Source organism: Mobula hypostoma, chromosome 4 (assembly GCF_963921235.1).
Source record: "Mobula hypostoma chromosome 4, sMobHyp1.1, whole genome shotgun sequence".
Lineage (NCBI taxonomy): Eukaryota > Metazoa > Chordata > Chondrichthyes > Myliobatiformes > Myliobatidae > Mobula > Mobula hypostoma.
Window position 1 is genome coordinate 85,010,615 of NC_086100.1, and position 22,565 is coordinate 85,033,179.

The following is a 22,565-nucleotide window of genomic DNA, read 5'->3' on the forward strand; positions in this document are numbered from 1 at the left end:
TCAAATATTCTTTACTGTCATATTCTCATTGATATCAAGTGTACCACACTGTATATCTTGTTCTTGGTTTACTTGACTTGTTATAGCACTATCTGATAAACTTTACTGCCCTTGCTGTTGCACTCAAATTAGTAACACTTTTATAACCTGTGCTTTAGTGTTCCGAAGCTCCTCACTTTAATGTATTAATGTACAGTACCAATTCTTATGATCCTTCAGATACCCCATGTCCCTTCATGTACCATTTCCTTGTAATCTCCTCATATCTTAGTTCAATGTTCTTTACTATATCTTATACTTCTGACTACAACAAACTCTTATAAACTGCTCAACTCTTTGAGGTAACAAATCCTAGTGCATTCTATATTTCTCACAGATTCAGTCAAAATATGGTCTCTGCCAAGGATCCAAAACAGCACTGATCTTCAAAGAGGTGCTCCTCACCCATTATTCACAGGGTTTTCTGTGGCTGACGGACATCATTTAGAGAACAGATAAAAAGCAAAAGTAATACATGGATTCTAACCTCAGCTCTGCGATAAATTGCCCTTCCAGTAAAGAGGGACAGGTGGAAGATGGAGGCAGCGTGGCATTGCTCAGTGCAGAGAATGATGTGTCCCTCGTCAATGTAACAGACATCTCAGAAAGCTGAAAAACAGAAGCACCCAGTAAAGTTTAGCATCAATGTCTTATTACAACCATCTGATGTAAATAATATGCCTCACATTGATGTTAGCTTCCCTGCCCTTTACAAAGACTCACCCTGGACTCGGTGACTCTGCTATCCAACACTGGGAGGGTTGGGGGTGACTAGCTGCGGCTGCTTTGCAATTTGCTCTTCGTGAATCAGAAATCTGTCCAACTTCGTTCACCATTATGATTGAACCCAACACCCAAATCTTGGAGTTAGAATGCTGACATTTCCCTCTGTTTCTGTTGTGGAGGAAAAATGCAATGTCCCTACCTCTAACTCGAATAGAAAGCTACTTCTATGGACCAAAAGCAGACAGCATCTTTGTTGCCTGCGATTGACCTAATTTTATCATCATATTCATTCTACTGCTTTGTGTTTTCCTTTATCTGGTTTTCACTGACAGTAAGTTTCATGTCTGATGCTGAGAATTTAATGCTGCAGAAAGCATTCTGTATAGAAAGTACAGGGAGATAATTAAAATATAAGTCAGGAAGGAAAAGAAAAATATATTAACAAAAAATACAATGACTCTTTAAAGCATATTAGATAAAAAAAAAAGGCACTTATGATAACAATGGAAATAGTATACCTCACGTTGATGTTAGTTTCTCTGCCCTTTACAAAGACTCACCCTGGACTCAGTGATTCTGGCTGCTATCCAACACTGGGAGAGCAACAAGACCATGGATAAGGTTTTTTAGATGATTATGTTAAAATGATCTTCACAAAAAGTATTGAGGGTGCTGAAGTTTAAACTTTTAAATGTGAAAAAATAGGCATATCATATTAAAGGGTTTAGCATTTTTAAGTTTGCTAAAATGCTCGGCTTGGAGATTGTGTTGCCCAGGTGTTTAGAGGAAACAAGGGAAGGAGACAGCATAAGTTCTGGCTTTTATTCTCCAAACCTTTCTGCCTGGAAATATGCTGATGGGGAGCTGAGGAATTATCGACATTATACATTTGCTTCAGAAGGGAAGAAAGAGTTGACCACCCACTGGCTAGTCAACTTGACACATGTGGTGGGACAGTTCAAATAATTCCGAAGGACAATAGAAATAATTATTTATAAAGAACAGACCAATCAAAAATTGCCCCTATGGATCTATTAAATGAAGGTCATTTTTCAATGACAGTTCATTTTTGTTAATATATTTCTCTGTGGAAGGAGGGTTTAATGACTGTCATGTCTTTCATACTGTCTACATGATCTATGGAAACTAACTGACATGCTGATCAGTAAATTAAAAGCCCGTGGAATCAAAGGGAAAGTAGGAGACTGGGTCCAAGTCTGGTTGAATGGTAATGGTGGACAAGTGCTTTAGTGACTGGAAGGTTGCTCATGGTGTTATTTTTGAAAAGCTCGGTAATAGGTCCTTTGCTTCTAATGGTATATATCACTGAACAGCATGCTACTCCCTCTATGAATTAATTATGTACTAATTACTGCCCAAAACGAGATCCCAATGAACTCACAAAATAAACTTCATACATCCATTAGAGATAGAAGTGAAATAAAACATTAAGACATATTTAAACAAATTTGAGTGAAATTCTAACACATACATTTGATTTATGTCAAAATGATTTGCGGCTGAACCTGACCTTTACCGAGTCAACACAGAGAGGAAACTTGGTCTGAAGTTCCTGTGCCATTTACCCTGATGAATCATTTGACCTCTACTGAGTTTGTTGTCAAGGAGATGCATTCAATCAACAATCCAGTCTCATACTTCTTGTAACATGGTGGCAATGATATACTACTTGGGTTTTATTTGATGCTCATTAATTTCCTTGCTAAACTCAAAACAGTTTAGTGATAAATGGCCAACTCATGTGGGCTAGCCTTGCTCTCTTTTACACACACAGACACACACACACACTACACTCACTCCATCAAGGCTTGTGTTAATTTGACAATACACCAACTCTTCAGATACCTTGCTCTCACTGGCACTGATACAGACGTGGCTATATTCCCTGTTGAATGTGTGGGACAAGAGTCGGAGGCACTGTAAGGCAGAAAACACCCATTAGTTTGTGGTTAGAATTCCTTTCAATAAAGCATATTAATTGCACATTGTACCTTTCCTCTATCAATGATCCCATATGGAATCCCATCCTTTTCAATAGCTCTTAGATGCTGTATACCTCGCTCCTATCAACCATCCTGTTCGGCAGTCCTCCTTTACGGAGTTATAGAGTCTTCCAGCACAGAACCAGGCCTTATGGCTCTCCATGTCCTTTAAGCACCTAACTATACTAATCTCATTTGTCAGCTCCTGGTCTATGGGCTTCAATGACTTGGCAATTCAAATGCACATCTTGATTCCTCTTAAATGTTGTGGGAGTCCCTGCTTCCACCATCCTCCCAGACAGTGTGTTCCAGATTCTCTGGGTGAAATCATTTTTCCTCTAATTCCTTCTAACCCTCTCACTCGTCATTGGAAACCGATGCCCTCTGGTTTCAGATCTCTTATAATCAAACCTATCGATGCCTCTTATAATTTTGTATACCTGTCACGTACACACCCCCACCCTTCTCTGCTTCAAGGAAAACATACTCCAGCCTAACCAGTCTGAACTGTTTCATCCCAGGCAATATTTTAGTGAACCCCATCTGTGTCTTCCCATAGTGCAGCAACCAGAATCGTGCATAGCACTCTAGCTGTAACATGACCTCTTATATTGCTCTTATATTTTACACCTGGGTAAATAAATGCTAACATCCTGTATGATTTCATTACCACCTTCTCTATCTGTGCTGCCAGAATTGAACAATTCCTCTCTACTATACCTCCAAGGATACACATTTCTGGACAATTCTGGATTAAGTGTTGTGTAATGAAGCAGATTTACTTAACATAAAGGAGGCAGAGATTATAATACGATTGAATTCAGCCTGCAATTTGAGAGGGAGAAGATAAAGTCAGATGTAACAGTATTCCAGTAGAGTAAAGAGAATTACAGAGGCATGAGAGAGGATCTGGCCACAGTTGATTGGAAGGGGACACTAGCAGGGGTGACAGCAGAAAAGTAGTAAGACCATAAGACCCTAAGACATACGAGCAGAATTAGGCCATCCAGCCCATTGAGTCTGCTCTGCCATTCAATCATGGCTGATTCTTTTTTTTCTCCTCCTCAACCCCAGTTCCCGGTCTTCTCCCTGTAACCTTTGATGCAATGTCCAATCAAGAACCTATCAATCTCTGCCTTCAATACACCCAATGACCTGACCTCCACAGCTGCATGTGGCAACAAATTCCACAAATCCACCACCCTTTGGCTGAAGAAATTTCTCTGCATCTCTGCTTTGAAAGGGCGCCCTTCTATCCTGAGGCAGTGCCCTCTTGTCCTAGACTTTCCCACCACATGAAACATTCTTTTCATATCTACTCTGTCTAGGCCTTTCAACATTCGAAAGGTTTCACTGAGATCCCCCTCATCCTTCTGAATTCCAGTGAGTACAGACCCAGAGCCATCAATCGTTCCTCATATGATAACCCTTTCATTCCTGGAATCATCCTTGTGAATCTCTTCTGGACCCTCTCCAATGCCAGCACATCTTTTCTAAGATGAAGGGCCCAAAACTGTTCACAATACTCAAGGTGAGGCCTCACCAGTGCCTTATAAAGCCTCAGCATCACATTCTTGCTCTTGTACTCTAGACCTCTTGAAATGAATGCTAACCTGGCATTTGCCTTCCTCACCACCAACTCAACCTGTAGGTTAACCTTCAGGATGTTCTGCACAAAGACTCCCAAATCCCTCTGCATCTCAGATTCCTCTGTTTTCTCCCCATTTAGAGAATAGTCTGCATATTTATTTCTACTACCAAAGTGCATGGCCATGCATTTCCCAACATTGTATTTCATTTGCCACTTGCTTGCTCATTCTCCTGATCTGTCTAAGTCCTTCTGCATCCTATCTGTTTCCTCAACACTACCTGACCACTGATCTTCGTATCATCTGCAAACTTGGCAACAAAGCCATCTATTCTATCATCTAAATCATTTATATACAGTATAAAAAGAAGTGGTCCCAACACCAACCCCTGCGGAACATCACTAGTCACTGGCAGCCAACCAGAAAAGAATCCTCTTATTCCCACTCGCTGCCTCCTACCAATCAGCCAATGCTCTAACCATGTTAGTAACTCTCCTGTAATACCATGGGCTCTTAACTTGGTAAGCAGCTTCATATGTGGCACTTTGTTAAAGACCTTCTGAAATTCCAAATATACAACATCCACTTTATCCCCTTTATCTATCCTACTTGTAATCTCCTCAAAGAATACCAACAGGTCCGTCAGGCAGGATTTTCCCTGAAGGAAACCATGCTGACTTTGTACTATCTGGAGTCTCAGGGTACAATTCAGAAGCACAGGACAGATACATCCCACTGATGAAGAATATTCTAAAGGGAGGATGAGGCAACCCTGGCTGACAAGGGAAGTCAAAGACAGCATAAAAGCAAAAGAGAGGACGTACAATATAGCAAAAAATAAGAGGAAGTTAGAGGATTGGGAAGATTTTAAAAACCAACAGGAGACAAATAAAAGAAGTCATAAGGAGAGAAAAGATGAAATATGAAGGTAAGCTAGCCAATAATATAAGAGGATACCAAAAGTGTTTTTAGACATATAAAGAGTAAAAGAGAGGTGAAAGTGGATATTGGACCACTGGAAAACAATGCTGGGGAGGTAGTAATGGGGGAGAAAGAAATGTCTGGCAAACTTAGAGTATTTTGCATCAGTCAACACTATGGAAGACACTAGAAGTATGCCAGAAACTCAGGAGTGTCAGGGGGCAGAAATCAGTGTAACTGCAATTATTAAGGAGAAGGTGGTGGGGAAGCTGAAAGGTCTGAACGTAGATAAGTCACCTGGACCAGATAGACTACCCCTCAGGGTTCTGAAACAGGTAGCTGAAGAGACTGTGCAGGCAATAGAATTGATTTTTCAAGAATCACTACATTCTGTAATGGTTCCGGAGGACTAAAATCCATGATGGGTGTGGCGTTTAAACTAGAGCTGCAAAGGAATGGGAACCAGAGCACCAGAACAGGAAGTGTCGTGGTTGTGGAGAAAGATGTTGTTAAGCCTACATACAAAGCCAGGAATCAAAAGGTTGAGCTTGGTGGAACTCACGTTCTGAGCTGTGTATATTTCAATGCAGCGAGTATTGTAGGATGAGCTTAGGGGATGGATCAGTATGTGGAATTATGACACTGTAGCCATTTGCGAGTCTCAGTTGCAGGAGGGGCAGGACTGGCAATTCAGTGTTAAGGGATTCTGTTTTTTTCAGGCACAACAGAGTGGGAGGGTTTCAAGACAGAGGGGTGGGATTATTCGTCAGGGAAAATGTCATGGCAGTGCTCAGTCAGGACAGACTTGAGTGCTCGTTTAGTGAGGCTTTATGGGTAGAACTGAGGAATAAGGAAGGTGCGACTTTATTATAGACCACCCAACAATCTGCAGGATTTAGAGAATCAACTTTGTAGAGAGATTGTAGACTATTGCAAGATACTTAAGGCTATAATAGTAAGCGATTTTAACTTTCCACATATTGACTGGGACTCCCATTCTGTAAAAGAGCTGGGTGGGAAAGAGTTTGTCAAATGTCTTCAGGAAAACCACCTTTATCAGTGTAGAAGTCCCAACTGGAGAGAAGTGTGATAACAGATCTCCTATTAAAGAAGCAGGGCAGATGATAGAAGTTTGTGTAGGGGAACACTTTGAATCTAGTGATCATAATGCCATTAGTTTCAAGGTAGTTATGGCAAAGGAGAGGTCTGGTCCTCGGGTTGAGATTCTAAGTTGGAGAAAGGCCAATGTGGATCGTATCACAAAGAATCTGGCAAGTGTGGGTTGGAATAGGTGGTTCTCTGGCAAAGGTGTTCTTAGTAAGTGGGAGCGCAGAATTTGTATAGTCCTGTCAGAAGAAAAGGCAAGAATAAATGTTTCAGGCTAAAGTCAGTATGGTTTCCTTAAGGGGAAAATCTTGCCTGACAAATCTGTTGGAATTCTTTGAGGAAGTAACAGGCAGGACAGATAAAGGAGAGTTAGTGGATGTTGTTTACTTGGATTATCAGAGGCCTTTGACAAAGTACACACATAAGGCTCCTTAACAAGTTAAGAGCTCATGGTATTACAAGAAAGATCCTTGCATGGATAGAAGATTGGCTAACTGGCAGGAGGCAAAGACTGAGAATAAAGGGCGCCTTCACTATTTGGCTGCGGTGGCTAGCAGTGTTTTGCAGGGGTTGGTGTTGGGGCCACTTCTCTACATGTTATATGACAGTGGTCCCCAACCTCCGGGTCGCAAAGCATACAGGGGTGCACCAGTAGCCAGAGTGCACCCACCACATCTTTAAGAAAAAAGCCAAAATAAACAAGCTAATTAATTAGGTGCCTAGCTTGTTTATTTGGGCTTTTTTCTTAAAGATGTGCTGGGTGCGCTCCGGCTACCGCTGCACCCTTGCATGCTTTGTGGCCCGGTATCGGTCCGTGGCCCGGAGGTTGGGGACCACTGTTATATGTCAATGATTTGGATGATAGAATTATTGGCTTTGTGGCCAGGTTTGTGGATGATACGAAGATAGGTGAGGGGCAGGCTGTGTTGAAGAAGCAGGGAGTCTGTAGAAGGACCTAGACCAATTAGGAGAATGGGCAAAGCAGTGGCAGATGGAATATAGTGTACAGAAGTGTATGGTAATGCACCTTGATAGAAGGAATAAAGGTATAGCCTATTTTCTAAATGGAAAGAAAATTCAAAAATCAAGGGTGCAAATCGTCTTGAGAGTTCTTGTGCAGGATTCCCTAAAGGTTAACTTGCAGGTTGAATCAGTGGTAAGGAAGACAAAAGCAATATTAGCATCCATTTCAAGAGGATTAGAATAGAAAAGCAAGGATGTAATTCTTTTTGGTTTTAATTTCCATATTTCCATTCCATGAATGAATACACCAAGTCTTGTCCCCTGTCCTCAAAAGGAAATGAGCCTTTGCTTGAATTCTTACCTTAGCTGCTAATTCTTTCTGGCGCTCGGTGGTGGTATAGCTGGAGGGTGGAATGTCATTGCTTCCTGTTGAGTGCAAGCTATATGATGAGATGCTCTGGGATTCACTAAGGTCTTCACTGGTGTATGAGGATACAGATTCACAGCCTGACCTCAACATGGTCTCCAACTTCTCACGCAATAGTAGATAGTGTCTTGTCTTTTCCACCTGTGAACCAAATAAAAGGCAAGGATTTTATTTTCTTTAGAGATACAGCGTGATAATAGCTCCTTCTGGCCCAATAAGCCCTTGTGCGGCTCAACTGCACCCACGTGACCAATTAACCTATTACCCGTACACCTTTGGAATGTGGGAGGAAATCACAGCGCCCGAAGGAAACCCATACAATCAGGGGAGAACGTACAAACTCCTTGCAGTCCTAAACACAAAGTATATTAGCAACAGTTTTTGAAATTTGTTTCATTTGGCTACAGTAGTGGAATCACCTTGAAGAAGTAAGTCTGACAGTTCCTTCTTTGAGGAAGCATTTATGAAATTTGTAGAACACCCTATCCTACCATGTACAAAACACAATCTCCTGGAGGAATTCTGCAGGTTGAGCAACATTTCTAAGGGAAAAGGAATCTACCTGAGGCATTTCCCTCACAGATGCTACTTGACCTGCTGAGTTCCTCCAGCAGGTTGTTTGCTGTTCCAGATTCCAATACCCGCGGTCTCATGTCTTTATCCTACCAGAGTCCTAACCCGGCCACAAAGTTCTTCTGAGTGATACTAGAAGTTCCTAAACTCACTGCCAAATGTGTACAGAATTTCCTCAATTCAGAATTTACACTTCTTGACTGCTAATTGTTGTTCCAAACTATAATAAGGGTGAGTGTGTCTGGTTTGGGTACCATCAACTGTATTCAGAAATTTGTTTGGCTTTGAGAAGTTTGTTTAGTTTAAGCTTTAGCATTCAAACTCAGTTGCTTCTTACTGAATGTAAAGTTCCCCAGGAATCATTGCGATTGTTTTAAAACAGAATAGCAATGATGCATGAAATAAGCAATTATTTATTTAATACTGGTCATTTGTTGGAGATTTAATTGCAGAACTAAGTTCAGCACAAAGAGTAGGCACTTCAACCAAAATTAAAAGGCCACCATCTGTGAGTAACTCAATTAGAAATGACTAGAAACTATTGCTTTCAACAATAGAGCAGCATGCACTCCAGTTTCATTGGTGAATAGAAATGATTTTTATCTCTAATATTTAAAATGTTTATGAAGTACCAATTGATAGGATTACTTCCAAAGGGGTGGGTACTTTAATAGCATCCTTGAAGTCCCATAAAGTGAACAGAATCCCACAACAGGGTAGATTCAATCTTGGCTTTCACTGTACTGTACTGTGATCTGAAACTCAATTTGTGCTGAACAACATTAAACAAGTGCAAACATTAAGATTATATTTCCACCGGATGTAAACTTCACTGACTCAAGTGGGGCTACTCCTTGTCTTCCTCATCAAATGGAAGTCCGAAAGCCACTTGCTCTCCGGACACACATTTGAAGATGGGACACTTCTGGTAAGATATCAGAGCCTCAGTTGCAAGTTTATCATCAGCTGCTATGAGGGGAGGAGAGGAAGGAATATGATCACTGAGGTTTCAATAAAATTCTTAAAAAGTTCAAAATTTTGTCCCATCATCCAAGACTCCCTTGACAATTGCAGAATTTCTTAACCTCCTGTAATAGGCTGAGTTTCTCCAATTCCCATTGGTGGTCCAGGATGAGGCTATCACTTCGAGGTCGCCAGCCAGCTAGATTCTCTTCACCACGGACGTAGGCAACTGAAGTATCGAGGACCCGCCTGCGTCTTCGCTGCATGCCTGCAAATAATGAATTATGTTAAGTGCAATGCAAAGTGGTGCTAGAATCAGTTTGTTAAATGGAGAGCTATGAACGTTTTTGCTATCCAGAACATAATGTGAATTCCAACCATAGGAAGGCAGGGAGTCCTACTAACCATACCTGCCAAGGTTCAGCCCTCGGCTGTAACTGAAAACAATTTGATGAGGTTCCTAAATTTCTAACTTTACTCCAATGCATTGATTTCAGTTTGCAATGTGGCCTGTTGATTTGTTTTCATGAGGGCCCGCAACCAGCAATATTCTGAGACTTTGCTGTTTTAAATACGTTATTTAAAAACTTTTACTATTGTGGAAAAATTAGTTAAGATCCATATGAAGAGTGGAGTTAGTAATCAAGAAAATATAAGATTGTTGCTCTCAAACCAGAAATATTTAGCCATTAACATTGAGTTATAGAGTTATACAACACAGAAGTGAGCCCTTCAACCCTAATTTTCAATGGCTTTCCCATTTTAAGTACCTGCTTAAATTGTTCTTAAGTGTAGTAATTGTATCCGACTCCTCTAGTATTCAGTTCCAGATATTAACCATAGTGGGGAGGGGGAGATTTATTTATTGAGATACAGCGTGGAATAGGTCCTTCTGCCTGGCAACCCCCCAATTAATCATAGCCTAATCAAAGGATAATTTACAATGACCAGATTAACCTACCAACCAGTAGGGCTTTGGACTGTGGGAGGAAACTGGAGCACCCGGAGGAAACCCACGTGGTCATGGGGCAAATGTACAAACTCCTTACAGGCAGCGGTGGGAATTGAACCTGGGTCACTGGTACTGTAAAGCTTTGTGCTAACCACTACACTACAGTGTCCCCTCAGATCCATTGAAAACTTCCTCTCACTCTGTACTTACATCTGCCTGTTTTTGAGATCCCTTCCAAGTGAAAAGGAGTCTAAACACCTACCCTATGTACAATGCCTCCTATAGTTTTATGTGGCACTATCATGTCACCCCTTTGAGTACTTTGCTCCAGGGAAACAAAACTGACCTATCCAATCCCTCCTTCTGACGACAATCCTCCTCCAACATCCCAATGAATCCCTTCCACCCTCTCTGCAGCATAATCACATCCCTCCACATAGTGTGCAACAGAAAACTAAAAATCATGTTCAAATAAAAATGATGTCTTTTTTACGATTGAAACAGGGGTGGGGGAGTCACAAGAGCCACTGCCTCACAGTACCATACATCTGGATATGATCTGACCTTCTGTAGTCTATTCACATGCTCCTTGTTTACTTCATAGAAACAGAGAAAACCTACAGCACAATATAGGCCCTTTGGCCCACAAAGCTGTGCTGAACATGTCCTTACCTTAGAACTACCTAGGGTTACCCATAGCCCTCTACTTTTCTAAGCTCCATGTATCCATCCAGGAGTTTCTTAAAAGACCCTATCGTTTTCACCTCCACCACCGCTGCCAGCAGCCCACTCCACGCACTTACCACTCTCTGCGTAAAATACTTACCCCTGACATCTCCTCTGTACCTACTTCCAAGCACCTTAAAACTGTGCCCTCTCGTGCTAGCCACTTCAGCCCTGGGAAAAAGCCTCTGACTATCCACACAATCATTGCCTCTCATCATCTTATACACCTCTGGCTGCTTAGGTTTCCTCTCTTATCCAGATGAGTAGGTTATTGCAAATAGTCCCTAAAGTATAGGTGAGTGCTAGGATTTTGGGAGAATAGATGATGAAAAGATGATAATGTCCTGATGGATGGTCCTGGCCTGAAATATTGACTGTTCATTTTCTTCCAGAGATGCTGCCTGACCTGCTGAGTTCCTTCAGCATTTTGTGTGTGTTGTAATAAAATATAGGGAGAATTAGATTACCACAAGATTTGTGTATGTGGGTATTGATGGTAGGCCTGATTTTGTGCTGTATCTTTCCATGATATAAATTGTATAAAAGGAATAAGCCTTTTCAACAAGTTCTGAAAAAGGAGAATATTTCAATATTTCACATTCTCTTATTACATAAAAAGTCATTATTTCTGTAAACTAGATCTCAACACAAAGAAAAATATTAGATTTGGGATTTTAAGTTAAAAGCAGGGCGTTTGCCCCTCTTGCATTTGTTATTCTCATCCCTCAAGGTTCTTCATTTCACTGGAAGCTGCCACACTCCTCACTGCCTTCACTACTAATGCACCTGGCCTTATCCAAAGGAAGGTTACTTTGCAGAGCTTGAAACAGATCTCCAGTGCCCCCCAAAACCATGTATTCTGTTGATGAAACAGTCATATTTAATATTATGATGAGGATCCTAGGAGGATTTTACTGGCATTAGGATATTTCCTCTAAATGATTCTGCATCTATATATGATGACGTTCTTTTTAAAGTTACAGACTCTTTTAAATATTTAGGTATTATCATCACTAAAAAATTATAGAGACCTTTATAGAGCCAATTTGGTTCCTTTAGTGGATTTTATGAAGCAATTATCTTGTAGATGGAATCCACTTACACTTTCGTTAGCTGGCCGAATTCATGCAGTTAAAATGATGATTTTATAGGAATAAATTATATTCACACTTGAGGACCATGGAGGAGGTGCTCTTCAGAAAATGAAAGATTTGATGTATTTTTCAATTTAGGATATGGGTAAATCATATAATGATGTGGGAGGCTATTCAACCCATTTGGTCCATTTGCCTCCCATTAGTCCTATTCCACTTTCCTTATTTCACTTGCAACTTACAAGTGCTAACCAATGCTCCTTGTAATTCTTTTTGACCACAAACCTACACGAAAGGGTAACCCTCTGACAATATGCTTTGGATGTGAGAAGAGCAACCTGTCCGATTATGGATAGATGTGTAAACTCAACACAGAAGGCAAAAGGAGTCAACATTCAACCTGTGCCCCAAGACCTGTGAAGCAACTACTGATGGTTCATCACTGGGAAGTAGCTTCATTGTTATCTAGTCTGCAGATTTTGGCATTTTAGGATTTAAGTTCATGTCTACCAATCTGTCCTTTTCTGTAAAGTGGTGGCCCATTCACATTTAAAAACCTAGAGTGTCAGGCATTGAAGCAGTCCTGGGGATAGTTACTGATTCAACAATCCGCAGCCCACAGTGCAACCCTGCAATTTGATACTCCCATTATACCCATGGGGCACTCTGTGCTCAAGTGACTCCTGGCTGCTGCATTTCTGAATGACCTTTCACTGCTCTTCTAGGTTGACATGTCTTTTCGCAGGAACAGAGGCAGTGTGTGCAGTCTGAATCAATGATCTGGTTGACTGGCCTCTGTATCAATGCTTGATACTTCTCCCCTTCTGGAAGTTAAATCACATGCGGTCAATCTCTGGTATACAAACTGGAACAAAAAGATGTTAAACCTGACAAACTTCTCAAAGTAAACTCATACTGTTGGTTTAACTAGTTAAACAGCGACCAATCTTACCTGGGCTCACAGCATCTGCCACCCGGCACAGGCTTAGTTCATACACACCAGTCACTCGGTTACTGTAGAATAAAAACAAAAGGACATGAACTCTTCAATAAACTTGACTGATTCCAAAACCTTGCACAACATAATCTTACACACCACAGGTAAAACTACAGGGTATTTTCCCAATTAGTGCTATCCATTGTTGGGAGTTTCACCCACACAGGCTCTAGGCTTGACAGCAAATGCAAAGAAGGAAGAAAACGCATCTGGTAGATTTGTCAATGAAGAGAAGAATGGCTTTCACTGTAGACACAGATGATGGAATCTGGAGCATTTGCTGAGGGAAAAGAACAGTTGACATTTTCATCTGGACAGGTCTCCAGATGAAGGGTCTCAAGCTGAAATGTCCACTCCATTTCCGGCTATCGATGTTGCCTGTCCCACTGAACTCCCCCAGCAGTTTGTTTAACTTTCATTGTACCCGCTCTTCTGATCTGAGATGATCTTTTCCTAAACTTGTCTGACAATCAGAAGGTAAAGCTTTTTTTTAAATTCTAGGAAAATGGTATTAACACCCCAAGCAGAATTCTACCTATCCACCTCCTCCGGCTATTTCTCCAAAAGGAGATCAATTATTTTACTTCGTCTATCACTGGTAAATTATTGAAAAGCTTAATGATTCTCTGAGTGTAAAGATAACTACAAGTAATTTTCATGTTCATTTCTCTCTAACTGTCTTAATTAACAAATTAGATATAATACCTCTGTCACAGTGGTGGGCCATTGGGAGCAAGAGTGAACCCAAATGCAAGACACATCTTTTGAGGTTAATTAAAATTGAGTTTATTGTTTGATACCAGGAGAGCAAAGCAGAAGCAGGAATAGCGAACTGGATAAGGACTCAGGACTACGGCTAGGCTGGGACTAGGGGTCTGGGCTAGGACTCGGAATAGGATCCCAGAACTAGAGGCGACATAAAGAGGCTACGGTATGGACTCCAAGCCAGGAACTGGGCAAGGACACAGTACCTGGGTCTTGCCTCGGGCTCGGACCCCAGAACCCGGCATGGACATGACATGGGCTAGGGAGAGGAGGAACATGGAAAAACAAAGCCTCAGTCTCAGGAGAGCAGGTACATGCAACCATGAACACATACACAGAACACAGAGTCGGGACCCCTCCTTGGGTACAGGACATAGGGCCGGGACTCATGACCCCCCGTGGGGCAACGGCAAGATGGCCTGATTTACCCCACGGAGGTGAGGACAAGACACGACAAGACATGACCTCCCATGGGCCAACGGCAAGATGGCCTGACTTACCCCACGGAGGCGAGGACAAGACACGACAAGACATGACCCCCCGCGGGGCAACGGCAAGATGGCCTGACTTACCCCACGGAGGCGAGGACAAGACACGACAAGACATGACCCCCTGCGGGGCAACGGCAAGACGGCCTGACTTACCCCACAGAGACAAGGACAAGACAAGACCAAAACAAAAGAACACCAGACACTACCTATCTAGCTCCGGTGATAGAACTAGATCGAGGTGCAGACGAGGGCTAGAGGCGAGAGAGGCACAGAAGGGATTCAGACGGGGGGGGGCGCGGGTAGGACAGTAATAACAGACCGCCAGGGCCAGGACTTGACTCGGAACTTGGAAGCCGCCAGGGCCAGGACTCGACTCAGAACTTGGATGCCGCCAGGGACGGGACTCGACTTGGAACTTGGATGCCGCCAGCGCTGGGACTTGACTCAGAACTTGGATGCCGCCAGGGCCGGGACCCGACTCAGTACTTGGATGCCGCCAGGGATGGGACTTAACTTGGTACTTGAATGCCCCCGGAGCCAGGACTTGACTTGGAGCCTCCGGGTAGTGGCAAGCTCTCAACTCGGCCCAGGAACAGAAGACAGCGGTTCTTGATTCCCTCCGGCGGGTTAACTGACTGACCCACCTCGGTGAGGAAACTTTGCAGGCTCGCTTTGGCGAGGTACCTTGACAGGGTTGCTCCGGTGAGGAAAGGCGAATCACCAGCATTCGTTTCGGGCGGAGACTAGGCTTGCTCCGGCCAGATGACATTGGCACGCCGTACCTTTGGTGACTTTGCAAACACTCTCGCGCCGAACAGCTGAAAGCCAGAGACTATAAACTACCAGTTCAGCCGAGAGTTAATTGCCTCCAAGGTCGAGGGACACGGGAAAACAGGGAACCAAAGGGAAACAGGGAGTCAATGGTCCGGATCGTAACATAAACAAAGTAAGTTTAAAGGAACCCTGATCCGGACCATGACAACCTCGTTCCCAACTCATTCCTACAGCAACCACACATTACCCAGAAATGCTTTGTTGTTCCACCCATCTTTCCCCATCTTCTCTGCAACTTAGAACTTGTTCTCTTTACCAATTTCTGACAATGTATGACCAACCTGAAATGTTAACTGTTTCCCTTTCCACTGATGCTGCCTGAACTGCCAAGTGTTTCCAGCGTTTCTTTCTTCATTTCAGATTTCGACATCCGCAGTTCTATGATTTTTATTAGCCACATATTTCTATCACACATCACAGAAACACACCCTTCAACCCAATAAAGCTATGCCAGCTAAAGTATATTTTAATGCATATCGATAACGTGGAAGTAGGTTCACGGGTTTGGTGAGTGAGACAGAAAACACTGGCTTCAAATAAGCATATTAATCACTTACTTACAAATAGTAAAAGATTTGACCAAACATTTAAGTCCCCCCCCCCCCGCCCCAGTTACACAAACTACAACACTAAATATTTAACAATCAGAATTTTAGCTAAGAGCATGTGTCTGGAACAATTTTTTTGTTTTTTGAAGCATGCCCTAGGGACAAAAAAAAGAGAACAGGCCTTCTGCATGTGCTATTCTTATACCTGAGGTGTTTGAAATCGGACACCTCATAAATCAACTGATGGGAAAGAGCTGTTACAGATTACAAACGAGCCAATCAACGACCGACATGGTGGAAGCAGTTTTCGACTGGCAAATAAACAAGACCCCTACATGACAATGTCCCATTTATTAGCAGCTGGTCCACAGCCTACTATGTATTGAAGATTAAAGTGCTCATCCAGATTCTTCTTAAATATTGTGAGAGTATCTGCCTCCACCACCTTCTCAAGAAATGTGTTCCAGATTGCAATCATCCTCTGCATGAAAATAACTCTTCCTCAAATCCCTTTAAACGTTTATCCATATCTAAACATGTGCCCTCCAGCCTTAAACAGTTCTTCCATGGTGAAAAGTATTTTATTTTCTACTCTATCTTTGCCTCTATTAATGCTCACAATTTTATACAGTTCGATCAGGCCCTCCCTTAGCCTACTTTGCTCCAAGTAAAACAACCAAAGCTTTCAAGTCTCTTTTCTTTCTGGTATCCTTGGCAAGATCCTAGTGGATCTCCTCTAGACACTCTCCAGCGCATTCACATGCTGTGATCAGAGTCAGGCCATTTTCTTTAAGTTTGTTTTGCTGAGTTACACTCTACTCTGCCATTGCCTGTGGGAAGGATGTGACTAACAGCTTCTTCCCTGAGGCTGTGACACTGCTGAACCTCTCTTCACAGCACTAAGCGTATTGTACTGTCTCAGTACTTTTATATTTGTGTGCTGTAGCACTTTTTTTATTTGCAGTTATTTTGTAAATAACACTATTCTTTGCATTTTTGGTCAGATGCTAAATGCATTTCATTGGCTTTGTATCTGTACTCGGCATAATGACAATAAAGTTGAATCTAATCTAATCTAAATAATGCTGCAGTGTTATTAACATTGCTCTTTTTCTCTGTAAGTGAGCAATCCCAGTCTTATTAAGATCAATGCAGTACGACATCCCATTAGAAACGAATGTTTGAGCCTTACACTGCTGTTCCAAGTTTTGTGAATGTTGTGGACACCAGTAAAATCACCAAGAAAGCACAAAGTTCTTGCAGCAAAACAAATTCTTAATCACAATTGCTGATAATCTCCAGTACAATGTATGCCAAGTCTGTTACGTCCATGTTAATGTGAAACTCATTTTTGCAAAATCTCTTTTTTGGGTGTTAGCATACAAATTTATAGCCCGATCTGGTGAAAAGATGGGTTCCAATTTTCATACTTAGTTTATTGGTAATTGATAACTGGTTTATTATTGTACGTATACTGAGATAAAGTGAAAAGCCTTGGACAGATCATTCTGTCCACAAGCACACTGAGGTAGTGCAAAGCTGAAACCAAATGAAAAAGCAGAATATCATGTTACGGTTGCAGAGCAAGTAGTCAAATAAAATGTATCAGCCATGATAAGGTAGACTGAAAGATTAAGAGTTTGCTTCTATGATGTAATGTGGGATTGTGAATGAAGCAAAGCGAACTTTAGAACTCGATGATCTATCCAACCAATCCAAATCCTACTTTATCTCAGCCTATTTCTTCCCCGCTATAACCTCAGTAATGCAATCAATTTGAGCTTTAATTTAATTCCTTGCACACTGACCACCGAGCTGCCAGGCAACTCTCTCTCTCCATCTGTGTACTACACCACGGTATACATTACATGAGGAAAGACGAGCACCTGAGACCAGCTGAAGGCTGTCGGCAGTTGGCAAATACCTACCTTTCTGAAGGTTTGAGGGTTCCACTGCCAAAGAGATTACGGATGGAGCGGGAGGCAGGTAGCCTGGCATCACGGGTGTAGAAAACCATGCAGAAGTCCTTGGTGATGACAGTGGGCTGTGTGCAGTTCTCCATCTGCAATTTTAAAAAAGTGTTTATAAAAACTGAGTTGTCCAGGGAAGTAATTCAATTGCTCACCGACAGACAGCCAAAACAGAAAAATTCCTGAAAAACTACAAAGGAGAAGTTGCAGGATGTCTGATAAAAGGAATTAAGAAATGTTACTTCCTCTCATTTCAGTCTCTTCCTACAGCCGTGACACTTCACGTGCTCTCCCTCACTTCAATAACTTTGTTTCCCAGCCCAGATCATCTTATTTTCATTATGGATGTTCATTTCCTATAAACTTCCTCTCCCAATCAGGAAGGTCTTAAGGTTCTCTGCTTCTCTCCTGACAACAGGCCTAATCAGTTTCCCTCCACCACTGCCCTCCTCTGTCTGGCGGAACTGGTCCTCACCCTTGACAATTTCTCATTTGGCTCCTCCCACTTTCTACAAACAAAAGGTGTAGCCTTGGGCACTCACATGGTCCCTGGCTACCCATGCCCTTTCAATAGCTACATGGAACAGTTCATGTTCCAAGCCTATAATCGTAATGCTCCTCAACTTTTCCTCTGCTACAATGACCATTGCATTGGTACTGCTTTCTGCTCCCATCCTGAGTTCGGCAATTTCATCAAACTTGCCTCCAACTTCCACGGCTAGCATTTTTTATGTGTTGCTGAATCTGTGGAGGGAGATTTATGTCCAACCTGTGCTTTATCTGATCCAGAACTTTACTTGATGGGACAAATTGCATGGAGTTTTACTCTGTATTTAACTTGACCACGTGGTTTTAATGATGCAAGCTAGATGATGTTTCACCCTGCAGCAGAGCTGAATCTGCCCTGGAACTAATCACAAATGAAGGAATTTTGAAAGTGTTTTATTTTCTGTTTGAGCTGATGTTGCTTTCTCTGAAAGTATTTGATGAAACTGTACAAACAGATCTTTCTCCTTTATTTAATTCACACTGTACTTCTGAATGTTTTTTGATGAAACTGTGTAAAGAATGACGGTGGGAGGAGGCAATAGCAGCCTCCTCCCACCCCGCGTGTGCAGCCCTCCGGTGAAAAATGATATCGTATCCATTAAATAGGGGCCGTGGACAATTCTGATTTGATGGAGAGGAACATGAAAGAACAGAGGAACATCTGGAGAAATTTCTGAAACACTCGTTCGCTGCTGTTGTTACTGCGTGTTCGGGAATCTTCCGGAGGGTAGGCCTCAAAATCCCCAGCTTTGCCTGCTGTTGGCAACCGAAATTGAGGTTGAATCATTCGGACAGAGATGGCGCTCAGTACTCGGTGTCGGAGAGCTGATTCAGAGGCTCGAAGTTTTCGGATGACTCGGAGACGGATTGTGGTTGGGCATGGCAGGGTGAGGTTTTCTTCCTTCTCTCCTCTGCATGAGATGTGGGACATTTGAGAGACTTTGAACTTTTACTGTGCTCACGGACTTCTTCATCAAGTTATGGTATTGTTGCACTGTTGTAACTATATGTTATAATTATGTGGTTTTGTCAGTTTTTTCAGTCTTGGTCTGTCCTGTGTTTTGTGATATCACACTGGCAGAAATATTGTATCATTTCTTAATGCATGCATTACTAAATGACAATAAAAGAGGACTGCGTGTCTTCATAATCTAATCTATTTTAAATTTAATTCAACCCATTCTCCTTGAAATGTTTACTGGTATCTGTGCTGATACTTACATGGATGTGCTGAGAAATGTGTATGGGAAATGTAAACTGTTTCACTTCTTACACCCACACCATTAAAGAGAACAAAATTCACAGGAAACATTCTTTTTATTAAAGCAAGCTCCTACCTCCAAATACGCAGACAACGTCATGTATATCTTCTCTCCATATGGGGTCACTCTGTTGAGGAGCAGGGAGTTGTGCATGGAGCTGTCCCAGCCTGCTTCAAATCGGTAAAAGGTTCTGCAAAAAGGGCACTATCCAGTCAGCATATGCCACTTTCCAAACGCCACTCAGCTATTTTGTTTTTTGTTTTCTTCCACAAATAACAGGAATCAATGGGAGATATGCTAGTCACAAAAGTTTATAGAAAATCTGTAAACATTTTTGGCTGTTGAATGAGTAATATGACATAAACCCAGTTTTGTTGATTATGTCAGCTACTGATGATGTTATTTCCTCGAGAAGACTCTTAGAACAGGCAAAGGGAACATGCCCAATGGTTTGCTCTGTGTACTGTTGGCTAATTATTCACCTGCAGGTGTCATGATCATAAGTTGTGAAAGGGGAGAACGGGAGTCAGTTAAATTGGGAAACAGGGAGAGGGATAGGTGAAAATTGTATGGAGGAAGGGTTTGTAATACATGTGAAAGACCCTAATAACTCTTGAGAGATAACTAAAGTGCCGTGTAAAGAAACTGAGCTACTGTCCCTTATCGTCTGCTAAACAAGGCAGGCAATTACCTCTCTGATTCCGGTAATTAGGGAATGCAAAGGATAACAGCTATATAAAACTTTGATTACATCACGCTTGGGAGTATTGCATGCAGTTCTGGTCACTACATTACAGGAAGGATGTGCAAGCTTTGGAAAAGGTGCTGAAGGAGTGGTTGGATAAACCTGGATTGTCTTACCTGGACGTTGGAGGCTAATGGGAGACCTGACAAAAATTTATAAAATTATGAAAGGTAGACAGCCATGGATAAAAATACCAAATTCCAGAGGGCATGCATTTAAGTTGAGAGGGCGAAAGTTAAAGGAGATGGGCAGGGCAAGTTTTTATTACACAAAGGATAATATGTCTGGAATTCACTGCCAGCAATGGCGGAGCAAGAAGATATGCTACTGGCATTCAGATAGCCACATGAATATGCAGGGATGGAGGGATATGGATCCTGTACAGGCAGGAGAGATTTAGTTTGATTCAGAATCGTGTTCAGCTCTATGTGCTGCACTGTTCTATATTCTACATCAAATCTTCAGTTACACCCAGCAATGAGAAAAACATTGGCTCACTTCCGTAAACTCGAAAGTGTTCAGAGGGACAATATGACCCATAGTCACAAAAATAGGAAAACCATCAGGTGTTAGTGATTAGAATTATAAGGAGACAGTTCTATCAATCCCCACATCTATAAAACTGAACTCCGCTACTTGTAGAGAAAACAAGAAACAATTTGATGACATTTACGATATCAAACACCATTTTGACAATGTAAAATGCATGTTGCCTTGGAATTAATTTAAATGCTGGAGTTTTATAAATCGATCTTTCACTGCTCAAATTATCAGTGAAAGGCAAGGAGTGCAAGGCAACTATTGACAAGAACATAGTATGTCAGATGAAGACAGGTAGCATGGCAAGAGCAGCACACAGCATCTGTGGAACACACTACAACAGGAAGGATATGCATAAAGAGCTTGTATGAAAAAGACACAAAACATGGGCATGAAGTGCAAAGACCAAAAAGACATACAGAATGCAAGGGATTTATTATGCAGCAGAGGACAAAGACAGGGACAGCCGGACATAGGGGTGTCCATTACAGTTTTATACGGATTACAACCCTTCATTTAAGTAACATGTGGAGTTGTTTTCAGGTGGGGATCGAATGGGCTCGGCTGGTTCATGTGTCAAGATTAAACTCTTAAACAGGCAGGCTGATTGCTTCACTGGAAACTTTAATGCTCATTCCCATCGTCCAGCTCCGCAACCAGGAACCTGAATATATATTACATGCAAGTTTCAGTCAAGAAGACATCAGTGGGTTTGGAGAGTTTAGTTATCAGGAAACATCTAGGAATTATTACTATAAGTTAAAAAGGCACGGAGAGATGTTTAAAATGCACCATGACAGAGCTAGGGAAATTAAGTTGATGGAATGTTTGTATTAGCAACTTTTGATAAAGAGGAGTCACTTGGATTTTTTTTGCCTGTGTTTTTCTCTTATAGAGGCTGAATAATCTGCAGTGCATTTACAAAAGCTCTTCCTGACTAATTAAGGATTGTATTTGTAGATCATGAGCTGCTCAGTGGTTTTGGGCTCTCAGGGACAGTGGGACATTAATGTGAGCCACTTGCTTGGTCACATTAGCCAACTCAACGACTTTAACAATCTCACATTTATTTTGTTTTATTCTGGAAGGGAGTAACTAATACATTTTTGGCTGGCTCAAGGGAAGATTTTCTATTGTCTCATTAAAAATATTTCACCCCCTCCCTAACCAAACCTAACAGGATGAGGTAGGTCCAACCTCAACTTTGTCTCAAGAGTTGGATATAATTTGGTATGTTAAACCAAAGAGTCTGTCTGTGTACATCACTATTTTCAAACCACCGATGACAGCTCTTTCTGCTAACTTTCCTTTGAGGACACTGCAGCACTGTTTTCCCCAGCTTCAAGCCTACCCACTTAACAATGGGTTTGTAGCAGTTAGGCCACCTCCCCCTTTGCTGGGTTTGGTAACCACATCCCATCAACTCCCTGTATCAGCATATCTAGAATGATGCTACTCCAGTTCCTCCATACATCACTCTCCCAGTATCCTATCTTTCTCTCTACTGATAATCAGCTCCATCTCCCTTCCATTGTCAACTGTGGTTAATCATTCAGATTACACTATTTTAATCCCTGAAGATGGAGAAGATGCTGGCTAAGTGAGCAGAATGTGAGAAGGTGAATTCATTCCAACATTTATACTGGGCCTCAGTAGGTCTCCTGCCACACAGAATTCAGGTTCTCTGCACCTCTCTTCTTACATGGCTGCAGCTGATTACACAGAAGTGCTGGATAATGGATCAAATTAGAGCCAATGGATGCTATTACAATATCATATTC

General features: G+C 41.9%; 1 protein-coding gene across 32 annotated transcripts in view; it reads right to left on the reverse strand.

The window, feature by feature from the left end:
- kif1aa (kinesin family member 1Aa) overlaps positions 1-22,565 on the reverse strand; it is a 315,620-nt gene that overhangs the window by 25,289 nt on the left and 267,766 nt on the right. For 21 of the 32 annotated variants that reach the window (XM_063046119.1, XM_063046118.1, XM_063046117.1 and 18 more), the window contains 7 exons: positions 19,575-19,689; positions 17,647-17,780; positions 13,036-13,097; positions 9,434-9,579; positions 7,710-7,916; positions 2,632-2,703; positions 527-648 (listed from right to left, as the gene is read on the reverse strand). In XM_063046119.1, coding sequence (XP_062902189.1) covers positions 527-648; positions 2,632-2,703; positions 7,710-7,916; positions 9,434-9,579; positions 13,036-13,097; positions 17,647-17,780; positions 19,575-19,689 — 858 coding nt within the window. Of the gene's footprint in view, positions 1-526; positions 649-2,583; positions 2,704-7,709; positions 7,917-9,433; positions 9,580-13,035; positions 13,098-17,646; positions 17,781-19,574; positions 19,690-22,565 lie in introns of all 32 variants that reach the window. The other 11 variants (XM_063046115.1, XM_063046104.1, XM_063046102.1 and 8 more) reach the window with 1 other exon arrangement.